Here is a 14,479-nt window from a genome sequence, read left to right on the forward strand (position 1 = left end):
TTCTCACGAAGTGTTACAATCTTAATGCACTGAACAGGTCTTCTGCTGGGCTTGCATTCTTTTCACATTCCTTCTCCTATAACAATACTAAAGTGCAAATTTTACATAAAAGTAGTAAAAATGCTTTTTAAAGTGAAGACGTTTATGAAGATTTCTATTTCAAATAAATAGTTTTCTATTCATTCAAGAATCCTGAATAAATGTATTACAGTTTTCACAAAAATATTAAGTGCCACAACTATTATGAACTTTGACAACAATAATAATTGTTTCTTGAGCACCAAATCAGCATATTGAATTGATTTCTGAAGGACCATGTGACACTGAAGACTGCTGAAAATACGGCTTTATCATCAAAGAAATAAAATATATATCTTTAAAAACATTAAAATAGAAAACTCTTATTTTGGATATTGTAATAATACTTTAAATATTAGGTTTTACTGTCATCTTAAAAAAATGCCCAGTCTTGGTGAGCAGAAGAGACTACTTCATAACATTTAAGAACACTAACCAACCCTAAACTTTGAAATGGTTGTCTATAACACAGGATTCCAAAATGAGAATGTCCTCAATGCTTGATTTTCATCCATTAAGTCATTTTGGATGTTTTAAGCCTTTATTGGTCGAACAAATTTTCTCAGGTTCATAGATCAGAGTTTATTTTGTAGCAGAAGACAAAATCTTTGCATGTGCTCGTGTACCCATTCCCCTTCGTTTGCATGTATTTGAATGCAAGTATATGAAATTGAATATAAAATATAGCATGAACCAACCCTTAACTCCTTTAAAGTGGGAATTACAACATACTGTATCAGTGGCACCAGCAGTCAACGTAACGGAGAGGTTTTATTTAAAGAGTCACGGGTTGATCCAGGGTCTTCTTTCCAGACGATGTCCTTCTGTAATGGCCACTTTGAATGGCCCTTCTTTGTGCACGCATCTTGTTGAAATAACCTTATGGTGGTTAGTGATGGCACTGCATAGGTTGTTCAGAAATCAGCACAGCCAGCTTGTGATTCAGAGAGTCACTGTGAAACAAGCTGGGTGACGATGGTCTCCATAGTGATGAAGTCTTCAGCAGTTATTACACCTACAGATGCTTCATTCAGCCAACCCAATGGCTCACACTTCCTTATTTATTGTCTTGCAGGACCCTGGACCTCTGCCGCCATCTCCCACCCTGGTCCAGAAACCTCTGCAGTTGTTGGAAATCAAAGCTAGGGGGCGCTTTGGCTGTGTGTGGAAGGCTCAGCTGCTCAATGACTATGTGGCAGTGAAGATTTTCCCCATTCAGGTACCACACGGACCCAAGGCCAGAGAATCAGCTCCTAAAGCTGATGAGATAATCTAACCTGCTTAAACAATTACACAGCCAAACGTGGAGCTGAGCCATGCGTCGGCCGGTGAAGTGCATATACGTGCACTGCATGTATGACATTAGAAATATTCTACAATACTCTCAAATTCAGTTTTGTGCTAATCTATGATACTTGACCGCAAAGATGATGCAATCTTATCAAACAGAATGTGAAAAGGAAACTATACATCTTCTATATCCAAACTTATCCTGTAAAATCTTTGTTTAATATTTATATAGTTAATTATACATTAATTATATAATTAATTTATCAAATAAATATTTTAGCTTTTTTTTTATTAAAATCAAAATCAAAAGCTGCCTCGCTCCACAGCTTAGAGTTTGGTGTGAGGGAAATCATTAGTCTCATCCATCAATCAATCTTGTTATAATTTGCTCTGGTAAATTACTGCTTACTTACATAATTGGAGTTGTCAGCTAAAGCTCTGTAACTTGTATCAGTTGTTTTTATGGTCAGTTAGCAGCCCTACTGCTGTCAACTTACTGATGGATCAGTGTTTTTTAAGGGACTGCCCATCATGCCGGTGTGCTGTAATAACTATGTACTTTCTGTCTTTCTCAGGACAAGCTGTCATGGCAGAATGAGTATGACATTTACAATCTCCCTGGCATGAGGCATGAAAACATTCTGCAGTTCATCGGGGCAGAGAAGAGAGGAAGTAACCTGGACATTGAGCTGTGGCTCATCACAGCTTACCATGAGAAGGTGTGGAGATGTATGAGAGCTGGACAGTATTGGTGGAACCATTCTAGATCCTTTTTAGTTTCTCAAATGTTACTAATTAATTTCTGCTATCACAATCAGCAGGGATTATGTGCTATATTATTTTTCAAATGTTGCTAATAAACTTTAAAAACTCTTTTTAATTATTTATTTAAATGAATTTTGAACATCATACTGGAGACTTTAACTGTGCATTATAAAACTATTGATTCCAGCTGCTGAACACTGAGAAATAAACATGACTAAGAAACAGTGATAAAAAATGAGGATGAGAATTGGCTGCTTTTTGAATGCTACTGATGTAGTAAAATGCGTCTATCCATAAATGTAAAAAAAAAATATATATATATATATATATATATATATATATATATATATATATATATATATATATATATATATATATATATATATATATATTGTATTTGTAATGTTAATGCCTGGTAGGATGCAATTATGTGAAAAAAAATAATTTTCATCAAAAGATTATTCCAGATTTTAGAGTAAATATGTGACAAGGTAGCACCCAAAGTATCAACAGTCTAAGTGTGATTGCAGAGTTTATACTTTTCTTTCCTTTTACTGTGAATTGAAAAGGTTTGTTTTTTGCACTGCAGGCTGATATACAGCCATGATTGATCCGCATGTCTGTGTGCAGGGCTCCCTGACGGACTACCTAAAGGCAAACGTAGTGACGTGGAATGAGCTGTGTCACATTGCTCAAACCATGGCTAGGGGCCTGGCTTACTTGCACTCGGACTTTCCCGGACACAGAGACGGCCACAAACCAGCCATCGCACACAGGTTAGAAATGTGCAACTCTTTAACAATGATTATGGTCACTGGATATATCAAAGAGAAAACACTGTATGATTTTCTTGTGTGTGAACACCTTTTTATTGGGTGGATTTTTTAAATATATTTTTTGTCAATGCAGTGAAAGTCAGTTTTGACTTTCATTGTATAGACAAAAACAGCTGAAACAATATTGAAAGGATCTTTGTGAGCATTTTTATTAATTTATTATTTATATCTTAATTTATATCTTAATTTAATTTTGTTAAGGAAAACTATGATGAAATATTCGTTGAGCTTTTTCCCCATGACTAAGACAAGACAAAGATGAGACGAAAATAAGGTCAATAAACAATAATTGACTATATCAACATGCGATTTTGTTGATAAAATAAGACGAGACTAAAATGTAATAAAAAAAATAAAAAAAAGAGACCAAAAACCTATTTTTATTTACGTCAAAAATGGAGACAAAATTTTATTGCAGACTGCTATTATACACCAGAATCAGAGTTTCACTGTTACAAGGATACATTTTCTGCCTCGGAGTTTGCTTATTTTAAGCAATCTGGCTCCTCATTACAGAAGCGCCGCCACCGATGATCTGAAAACAGCAACAAACAAGCTGGAATTTAGCGACCTAAATGAAAGTGTCACTCAGCTACTCTGTGTTCTGTCATGAAATCTCCACTGTATGTATGTATGTACGGTTTGCGGTCGTGGATGCTGAATAAATGCACTTACTCAACCACTTTTCTTTTAATAGAGAAATAGGCTATTGCAATTTGGAATTAGTGGAATTCACTGTTATAATGTTTTTCATTCTTTTTATCAGTTTTCATAAAGAATTTCATAATGTTTTCATTAAAGATAGAGAGCGTGCATAAATCTTTGGTGTTAATATATATAATAAAAAGCCTATAATTCAGCCAGTAGAGTAGATGAGGTAAAATAATCCATGTTAGGCCTGTGAGTTTACATTTTATTAATATGTGCTTACCGGTGAAAATTGACTAAACATTATAATTAAAATGTACAATTTTAATACAAACCTTTTATTTACTTAAAATTGTATCATATGTTGCACAGAGATATTAAGAGCAAGAACGTGCTGCTGAAGTCTAACCTGACGGCCTGTATTGCTGACTTTGGTCTGGCTTTGAGGTTTGAGGCAGGAAAGTCCGCTGGGGACACACATGGCCAGGTAAGTGTTGAAAGACGTGGGCTGATGATGTCATTGTTTCAGGACAGCGGATTTGCTGTCCACACGAAAACACAAAGGCGCCATTTTCAGATTAATCCACTCTGGGTGGACGAAACGCCTATACGATACAAAATGTATGTGTACACAGCAAATCGCGTCTCCGTATGGACAGGGCCTGTGTTCTTGCAGTCTCTAGTAATGAGCTGATGAGTGGAATCAGGTGTTAGATAAGGGAAACATACAAAAGGTGCAGGGCAAGGGGGCCTCCAGGACAGGTTTGAGAACCACTGCTGATCATAAAGTGCCGTCCTTTGTGTGAGAGTTGGCTTTGTGAAGTGTGTTTAAATATGAATATGATTCTATGGAGGTGTATCAGAGGCTGTATCTCAAAACCTAATGTGCTGCATACATAAAAGACACCAAAATGTCTAGTCGATACCATATCAGCTGTGGAAATCCTTTTTAAGTACCTCAACAAAAATGTATATGTTATTGAGCACAACAAGTATTTTGTGCAAAAAGGTAAATGGTAATATAAATGCCTACAAATTCAAACAAAACCATAGCATGGCATGTAGCCTTCAAGGGTTTTTTAATTAATCATATCTTGACATTTTTCTAAAACATAATTCAAGTAAACAGACGATAATAAAATCATGAACAAACAGAACAATTAAAACAGTAGAACAAGGATGCAAATTAAATGGAAGTTTTGCACGTTTTAGAAGTATTCAGGTAAACATTCAGTCATTTATTTAAATACAAAAGAATCAAATATAAAATGCAACATTTTGTTTTGTTATTAGGCTATAAATCATTATTTAAACCATGAATGATTTGACTGCAGTGCTGGCAGAAAGATTGTAGAACAGCTTGTAGCAATACTTTTTTTATTGTATACACTTGATACCGAAGTGCTTGTTAGTTCCCCACTACATATACAGCATTTTATTACTTGCATATTCAAGTGTTAGTGTGTATCTAGATAATTGAAACATACTTTATTGTAATAGTTTTCTGGCAGTTGGCCCTTGCCCATAATTCCCTACTCATCAAGAAATACTATTTGCACATACATGTTATGCTAACCAGACGGGGGTCTCTCTGTGTGCTCCAGGTGGGAACCAGACGTTACATGGCCCCGGAGGTGTTGGAAGGGGCCATCAACTTCCAGCGCGATTCTTTCCTCAGGATAGACATGTATGCGGTGGGACTGGTGCTGTGGGAGCTGGCGGCCCGTTGCACTGCGTCTGATGGTACGTATACATGAGCTGCTGTTCCTTTTAGACCATCTTGACATCAAACTGTGCAGTTACACCAGTTGTTTTATAGTACACATTTGAGTGACTCTTGAGTTTAATCTGGTCTGGCAGCACTCCCTGATAGCCCAAACACATTTCCGGTATGTTTTCGTGTCACTTGAGCTCCTGAATAAGCCTGTCACTGTAAGTGCAGTAAGTACACTATTATCGATTATTGGTGTCTGGTCTAATGGAACAATATTGATCAGGTGTGGACAGTGAAGCAGACCTCAGGGACTATTGTGACAGGGTCATCATGTGTGACAACCTCATTGAGTGCAGTGCATGATGGGATTAAATGGATGACAGAGTGTGATGGCAGATCAGGTGGTTAAACGGCATTCTGTCTAGCTACTTTTTCTCATAAGTGTCTTCTCCCTCATTTGTATGGCGTTTCTGATGATAACACAGAAGAACGTTATTTTTTAATGTTGAAAAATTGTATCCCATCTTGGGTTCATTTCTCTGTTTTATCAGCAATTATTCAGTTGATAACCACATTTACCTAATGTCTAAAGTTAACATAAATTTAGACATTCTTAAAAAAAAACAATTTTCTTTGTAGCCCTTTTACCTGTGGAGTCTCTGAACCTTAGTTTGAAAGCATCTGTTAACACTCAATGGTAGAACTTCCTGTGTCCTGAGCACATGTTGGTTTTTTGTTTCTTAAGGTCCAGTGGACGAGTACATGCTTCCGTTTGAGGAGGAGGTGGGCCAACACCCCACTCTAGAGGACATGCAGGAGGTGGTGGTCCACAAAAAGCTTCGGCCCACTCTCAGGGAGTGCTGGCAGAAACATCCGGTACGTAATCGTCATTAAACCCCACCGCTACTCTGAAGCTTTTGATCAAGTGAATATATTATCCTTGATATAAAACACGTTCATTTGTCTCTCAGGGTCTGGCCATGCTGTGCGAGACTATAGAGGAGTGTTGGGACCATGAGGCCGAGGCGCGACTCTCCGCGGGATGCGTTGAGGAACGCGTGATCCAAATGCAGCGGCAGACCAGCGTCTCCGCCCCGGAGGAAATAGTCACCGTTGTAACAATGGTGACCAACGTTGACTATCCCCCTAAGGAGTCCAGCCTATGACTAGAGGATATCAGCATGTGAATTGCGGGCTGACCGAACAGAAAAGACGCGTCGGGGAAGGTAGTGGACTGCTGTTCGGACGGCTGGCATCAGACGTGCTGGATAATCGTCCTGTTCCTACGGCTGGAGCAAATGCAGACAATGGTTTAATACAGGTTTACCTGGAGCCAGCTACGTTATTGTATGTGTTGTGTATATATAAACTCGTACCACGAGGCGCTCTGGTAAGGACGGATGGATTAGAAGTCCGACATCAAAAACGAACCTCTTTGTTGTCGCTTCTCTGCTCGGAGAATAAACTTTTCCATTCATGGAGTAAACGAGACTCCTCCTCCTCCGCGCGGCGCTCGTGTCATTTCAGTATAAAAAAGGGCAACGTCCGTAAAAAAAAAAAGACGCATTTAATGTGTTCGTATGAATGACCATTGTAATGCCAATAAGAAACAGCTTTTTGAATGTGTAGTGTGACGCTGCTGTACAGATATCAACAGAAAGGGTGACGATACAACCCAAATCAACACGCGTTTCCTCTGAGAGCTTTCAGAGTTTCTGTCAGATAACCACCAACCTCTCGACAAGGTATACCTCAGTTTCTCATCCTAATAATAAGTTTGTTTTGTAACACTATATAATATATATATAAAAAAAGAGGCTTTTCGATGACCTCCATTAGGCACGGAAGCTTTTTAAATACGGGGAAAACTTTTTTTATATGACAGATTATGCCAAGAAACGATGGCCATTCATAAACCAGTGTTCTGCCTTCTTTCTTTTAGTTGTTCTCTGTGTTGCCCTGCTGTTTAAAATGTGATTCTTTCATTTGTTTAGTTTTTTTAGCATAGTGATCGTTTGTTTGTTAAAACAAATGTTGACCTTTATCGAGACCTGTTGAGAAGAAAAAATCCCTGAAAATATGAATTTTGTGAACATAATACAGAAGCACTTACCAATATAGGTTTGCGGTGTCCTCACAACATTGACTGACGTATTTGCATGCCTTGTTTTCTTTTCTTTTTCCTTTTTAATTTTCTTCGCTTTTCAAACCTTTATCATGTGGAGCTTGTGCATGAGATCCCATTAGCAGTCATGGAAACCCCTTCATTATTGGTTAATCTGAAGTCTTTCCTTTCTTCAGGGCGTCACTCTTTTTGTTTCATTTCCAATCTTGGTCTTCTATGGTCTTCTTGCTGTCCGCTTCTGTTGTGCTGCGCTTGAACCAGTCTACTCATGAAGCCCGACCGCACGAGTGACACATCAAACTGGTTTCAGATCAGCAGCCGGGCGACCTTCTACACACTTCTACAAGAACTGTCTCTCAGTATGTCTCAGGAAGCGTTTCCCTTTGCTTTGAGCCCTCTGGTGCCATTCTGGTGACCCTTGTTGTATTATGTATGCAAGGGCCCTTAATATAACACCCTGTTAGTGTGGTCATATTATGTGCAATAACATCCTAAGCAGGGACTGTTTCACAGCTCACAGGCCACTTCCAGTGTGGTAAAAATCCAAGCGCCTAGCAGTTTGCTTGGACCATAATGTACATCACAAACTAAAGTCGACGTCAGGCTATGCATATGTTATGATGCACGGTTGTCTGAGAGTATTAAGCTAATAATATGCTGTAATGGGGACCGAACACATGCAGTAACTCTTTCAAAAGAACAGCTTCTCTGCTGCTGTTCTTTGGTTTTGTTCACATCGCACTTGAATCCAATTTGTTTTTCAAATATTTTGCAAGAAATCTGCTTAATTTGTTCAGACAGTGTGGTCACCATCCATTCCAGGAAAAAAAATGCTTAAAATCCGAACAGATTATTCACACTGAAACTGATTTTAATCTGACATCAAACCACGCATTTATTTGTATTTGTTTATTTGTGTGTGTGTGTGTGTGTGTGTATATGTGTATATATATATATATATATATATATATATATATATATATATATAATGAGGATTTTTTTCCCCTTTTAAACTACAAACTACAAATCTGATTTGTATCGGATAATACTTTGGATTTCTGCTGCTTGTCTGAACAAGTACTGAAGTACGATTCTGTGGCTCATTTTGGTTCGTTTTGCTTTCAATTTTCTAGTTACATTGCATCCCAAAAGAGTGAAAAAAAAAAGAATTGAGATTTGAACTGACAATACAATGCATTTCTAAAAATCTTCATGTGATCTATATCAGGTTTGTAAAAATTGTCTGATTTCATGTGCTTATTCCCCCATTCAGACTACAGATAACTAAACTAATCTGAATCCGATAGTTAATCATATGCTGCCTGTCTGAACAAATAATCCAGAAAATGACAAATTAATTGAGATCTGATCCGATCATTCAGACTCAACACATTTGTAAAAACCTGATTTTAATCTGATTTCAAACCACATGGTTGTGGTTGGAATCCAGTTTGTAAACAATGCATTTCATGTTTGTTAGTTTTTTTGTGTTTTTTGTTGTTGTTTTTTTTTTTCATCCGTTCAGACTACGAACATCTGAACTGATTTGAGTCTGAAACAAAATCTGATTTCTGATGCCTGTCTGTGAACAAGTGAAGTATGATTCAGTGGTTCATTTTGCTTTCACAATTCTTTTACAGTGTGATGCATTTGACAATGTTCAGGTCCATACAACCGTATGCAATCAAGCCCTTTCAATGAAAGCTCTGTATCTCTCTACTGTAGCATTCTCAGCCTGCTCATTCTGTTTACTTCATCTGATGGTAAATTAATACAGGGCCCTGTGCCATCTTTTAAAGGCCCTTTGTTGGACTCTAGATGCAAAGGTCATTGCATTTAAGGTCAGTTGGTTATAACATCCAGCTGAAGCACCTGGTTCATTTGCAGGATGAGCGCTCTGGTCTGAGAACATCTCGTGTGGTATTTGTGATTCACTTTTGACTAAACGCTACAGAAGTTTCAATAAGCTGACTGCTGCTGGCCTGTAGAGTGTTTTCACCAGGTGCTGTCCTATTCCCTGTCGGTTTTTGGTTTTCTAGTTGAGGAATCTGGGGGGAAGGTTAAATGAAATGGAAAGGCAGACTTTAAAAGCCCTGTGTTTAGTAGAAGACTCCGATGATAATGCACCATATGTACATATGAATGTCGTTTTAGATTGTGAAAAGAGCATGCATTTTTTTTTTTTTTGTCTCAAAGAAAAAAAAAACTTTATTGATATTATTATTATTATTATTATTATTAAATATTTTAATGTTAATTTTGTACATCTGTATTTTAGTTTTATTAATTTATATCATGGCCCGACTTTCATTACTACTTTTCTCGATCAATGAGAAGTGATTCTATTTTAAAAACTGGTCAGATAAAACACTATCAATCCTTTACCTCAGACTTCCACTCACATCGTTCAAAAGATTGAACAAACAGTGTAGCACGACAGACAACACGGTGCAGCATTGCAAGTATTGCTCCTGGGATTCAACCAGCAGCTTCTCTCTCGTCTTTTCTCTCAGACACACTTTTTCGGTCTTCGGTGACCATGTTTCTTCAATTACACCACTGAGTGAATGTCTCCACTTTACCAAAACACTCCATTTTAGGTGCAAGCAGCTGTATTACTGTTGTGCTGGACATGCCATTTTCGTCCACCTTTCTCTTGAGTATTTCAGGGCCTGATCAGACATAATTGTTACATAATGTACAGATGAGATTTTATGATACCATTCCCCTCAAATAAAGTATAGTGACTGCTCTCGAATGTGTACGGTGTCTCACTGGAACTTACCTATAAAAATACTTGCATGCATATTTTCTCAAAGCTGGGATGAGTACTGGACTTTGGTACTGTCCAGCCTGATCGGAATTTGGTGAATAGCGGTTATATCCAAACACACCACTAGATGTCAGCATTTTGCCTAATACTGTTTTACCCATTTTGACTAAAAGATTACCTATTCCACTTAATTTAAAATGTTTGAACTCAGTAGCATTATTTTTAATACTAATATTCAGTAAATTAACCCAAACTTTTAAATAGTGTATGTGTCTTCCAGTTATTCGAATACCATATGTGACCCTCCAGGGGCGTAGATTACGCGGGGGACGTAGTATAAACAAATCATTATTATTTGTTATTGTCCAGCATTTATAGATTTCTAAGCCATTTAAAAGCTAGAAATTTGAGAATAATTTAAGTTGCCTATAGCATCCACTACCAGTCAACAGTTTTTGAACAGTAAGCTTGTTATTATTTTTTTAATAAGTCTCTTCTGTTCACCAAGCCTGCATTTATTTGATACAAAGTAAAGCAAAACAGAAAAAAATGTGAAATATTTTTACTAATCTATTTAAATTAATTTTTTTTTTTTTTTTTGGATATATTTCAAAATGTAATTTATTGAGATTTCAAAGCTGAATTTTTTGTATCATTACTCCAGTCACACGATCCTTCAGAAATAATTCTGATATTCTGATTTGCTTTTCAAAAAAAAAAAAATATAATAATAATAATAATGATAAAAAAGAAAGAAAGAAACACATTATGATAATGTTGAAACCAGCGGAGTAGATTTTTTTCAGGTTTCTTTGATCAATAGAAAGTTCAGAAGAACAGCATTTATTTTGAAATAGAAATCTTTTGAAAAATTATTGCTTTATCATCACTTTTGATCAATTCAAAGTGAAGTGAAGTGACATACAGCCAAGTATGGTGACCCATACTCAGAATTCGTGCTCTGCATTTAACCCATCCGAAGTGCACACACACAGCAGTGAACACACACCCAGAGCAGCCGTGCCCGGGGAGCAGTGGTGATGCTGCCCTGAGACTCGAACCCCCAACAGAGTCCTTGCTAAATATAATTGTTCATTTCTATAATTTATTTTCCAAAAAACAAAAATTATATTGACTCTAAGCTTTTGAATGATATTGTGTATTATGTTGCAAAAGCTTTTTATTTAACATAAATGCTGATCTTTGGATCCTTATATTAATCAAAGAATATTGAAAAAAAAAACTCAAGTTTTAAATATTGATAATCAGCAAATCAGCATATTAGAATGATTTCTGAAGGATGCAGGTTTTTTTTAATTGCTGTCATTGTGTCATAAAGTAGACTTTACTTTGAAAATGGACAGGTGCTCCAGTGGAACGTCAGCAGCAGTTCTGCAGTCCATCAGGGACTGAACACCCACCACTACAGGTTATATATGAAATAAAGTGGACTGCTTGTCCGGCATCTCAGCTCTGTTTCTCTGTGAGCTGTTGAACTGAAGCACCTGGTCAGGCTGCTGTATATGTCCTTGAATAATAATAGTGTGGGAGTTGACACATCATTCTATGTGCTTTATCTATTTTATGTAACGCACTGATATGTGCTTCAATGACTTTACCATAACAAAAAGAAGAAAAACTATAATGCCTCCACTAGGTGAGAAGTGTTCATGCCTTAAGGTCTGAGAATAAGTACAAAAGCAGGGCTGCCATTTTGAGATTATTTATATACTATTAATGTTTTTGCTCTATAGTTATATTTAATATTATTTTAATAATATTATTTTTATTTTGGAGTGTGAGATTGATCTATGGTAACTTTAAGTCAGACGTAGTTCCGTTTTCTGAATGTATTAAGAACATCAAGTTACCGGTTCAGCATCTCATCCTTTGAGACTGAGTGATTGATAATAACCTGATCAGAGAAAGTCATTATCCATAGAGGAGAAAATTAACATCCACAATGAGCTCCTCTTGGGAAAAACACTAGAATCATTTGGCAGCTCCCCAAACAAAGAAGTCACAAAGCCAGTGTGCTCTGTACACATCTGCCACCTGCATCTCCAGAGGCCACAGGAGGTTTCACATGATGCACCTGAGGATTTGAACTTTAGCCAAATGCAAACATCAGTGCTGTTATTTTTAGAACAGAACATAAGAGAAAAAAAAAAAATGAGATGACACACACACACACACACACTGGCTACATTATTTGGTACACCTTACTAGTACCAGGTTGGACCCCCTTTTGCCTTTATTTTTTTTTTTGTGGCATAGATTCAACAAGGTGTTGGAAACATTCCTCAGAGATTGTGGTCCATACTGACATGATAGCGTTACACAGCTGCTGCAGGTTTGTTCCCCCACATCCCAAAGGTGCTCTATTGGATTGAGATCTGGTGACTGGGGAGGCCATGTGAGTAAAGTGAACTCCTTGTCATGCTCAAGAAACCAGTCTGAGATGATTTGTGGTTTGTGACATTATCCTGCTGGAAGTAGCCATCAGAAGATGGCCACACTGTAGTCATAAAGGGATGGACATGGTCAGCAACAATACTCAGGTAGGCTGTGGCATTTAAACAATTACACCCACCAGCAGCCTGAACCACTGAAACAAGGCAGGATGGATGCATGCTTTCCTGTTCTTTACACCAAATTCTGACCCTACCATCTGAATGTTGCAGCAGAAATCAAGGCTCATCAGACCAACTAACGTTTTCCAATCATCTATTGTCCAAATGAGGTGAGCCTGTGTGAACCGTATTCTCTGTTTCCAGTTCTTAGCTGACAGGAGCTGCACCCGGTGTGATCTTCTGCTGCTGTAGCCCATCTGCTTCAGGGTTCAACGTGTTGTGTCTTCAGAGATGGTATTCTGCATACCTTGGTTGTAACGAGAGGTTGAGTTCGGTTGCCTTTCTATCATCTCTATCCAGTCTGCCCATTCTCCTCTGACATCAACAAGGCATTTTCATCTACACAACTGCCGGTCACTGGACATTTTCTCTTTGTCAGACCATTCTCTGTAAACCCTAGTGAGGGTTGTGCTTGAAAATCCCAGTAGATAAGCAGTTTTTTCAAATACTTAGACCAGCCCGTCTGACACCAACAACCATTCCACGATCAAAGTCACTTAAATCCCCTTTCTTCCCCATTCTGATTCTTGGATTGAACTTCCTCAAATAATCTTTACCACATCTAGATGCCTAAATGCATTGAGTTGCTGCCATGTGATTGGCTGATTAGCAATTTGTGTTATCAAGCAATTGAACAGGTGTACAGTGAGTGTGTGTGTGTGTGCATATATATGTATATATTAAAACAAATTAGAAATCCTAGAATGAACTAAAATGGTTCATTTCCATAACCATCAAAACATTCCTTGAGAAATCCAGTGTGTTGTAAGTAGTGATGGGACGATTGATACAGAGGCTCCAATGCTCTAACGCAGTTTTCAAAGCACTATTGTATCACACACTGTGCTGATGCTTGTATCAAAATGACAATACCACGTGATTGATTACATTTGAAGCTTTGAACATCATGCAGTATATATACAGCTGGTTTGAAAAAAAAAAATCAGTGCTTCTCATGAATCTTGTGTTTGACTTTACATTGACATGGTTGTGTGTGTGTGTGTTCACTTATTTGGGATTCAGTAGAATAGGTTAGATAAATGACCTCAACACTAGACAGAAACTGAATGCATGTCACACCTCTATTGCATTTTGTCATGTTCTATAGCTGTGATCTCAGAGACAGCTTACCCAAGATATTTTTGCTACTACTCACATCTCATTTATCAGTTACTTATACAAACACTTGTATATTTTATATTATTGATCATTATGTGAATCTATTGACTGAACTTCGCATGACATGAGTTGGCACAGATGAAAAACTGTTTCATAGCATCCTCTGCTCCGTGATGTTTTGTTAGATTTGGTGGAGAAACCTAGTCTGACCACCAGATTTCGCTAATATGCACTTTGTTAAAAGCTTTGAGTAATTTTGGCACAATTTCATGAAAGCCTCAAACGGTTCAGAAAGCCTTGATTTTCCATCACTAGTTGTAAGTTGCAATGTAAAAGTGTCCACCAGTGTATATACAATCCAAAGAAAGGGATAATCCAAGTCAAGTGTGAGGTGTGGCTTGTACACCTGACATGTGTTTGGATGCAGAGTTAATGTGCCTGGCATGTTGGTGAGGTTTGGTGGTGGATTGGGCGATCTGCGTTGTGCTGAGTGTCCCG

The 14,479-nt window shown here is 37.6% G+C and overlaps 1 protein-coding gene across 2 annotated transcripts in view; it reads left to right on the forward strand.

Moving 5' to 3' along the window:
- The window catches only part of acvr2aa (activin A receptor type 2Aa), a 48,866-nt gene extending 38,658 nt beyond the window's left edge, over positions 1 to 10,208 (forward strand). For both annotated transcript variants that reach the window (XM_052565270.1, XM_052565271.1), the window contains exons 5-11: positions 1,154 to 1,297; positions 1,944 to 2,087; positions 2,764 to 2,909; positions 3,990 to 4,104; positions 5,222 to 5,360; positions 6,077 to 6,207; positions 6,303 to 10,208. In XM_052565270.1, coding sequence (XP_052421230.1) covers positions 1,154 to 1,297; positions 1,944 to 2,087; positions 2,764 to 2,909; positions 3,990 to 4,104; positions 5,222 to 5,360; positions 6,077 to 6,207; positions 6,303 to 6,497 — 1,014 coding nt within the window. In that variant the 3' untranslated portion in view covers positions 6,498 to 10,208. The remainder of the gene's footprint in view (positions 1 to 1,153; positions 1,298 to 1,943; positions 2,088 to 2,763; positions 2,910 to 3,989; positions 4,105 to 5,221; positions 5,361 to 6,076; positions 6,208 to 6,302) is intronic.
- The last annotated feature ends 4,271 nt before the right edge of the window (positions 10,209 to 14,479 follow it).

Source organism: Carassius gibelio, chromosome B9 (assembly GCF_023724105.1).
Source record: "Carassius gibelio isolate Cgi1373 ecotype wild population from Czech Republic chromosome B9, carGib1.2-hapl.c, whole genome shotgun sequence".
NCBI classification, from domain to species: Eukaryota; Metazoa; Chordata; class Actinopteri; order Cypriniformes; family Cyprinidae; genus Carassius; species Carassius gibelio.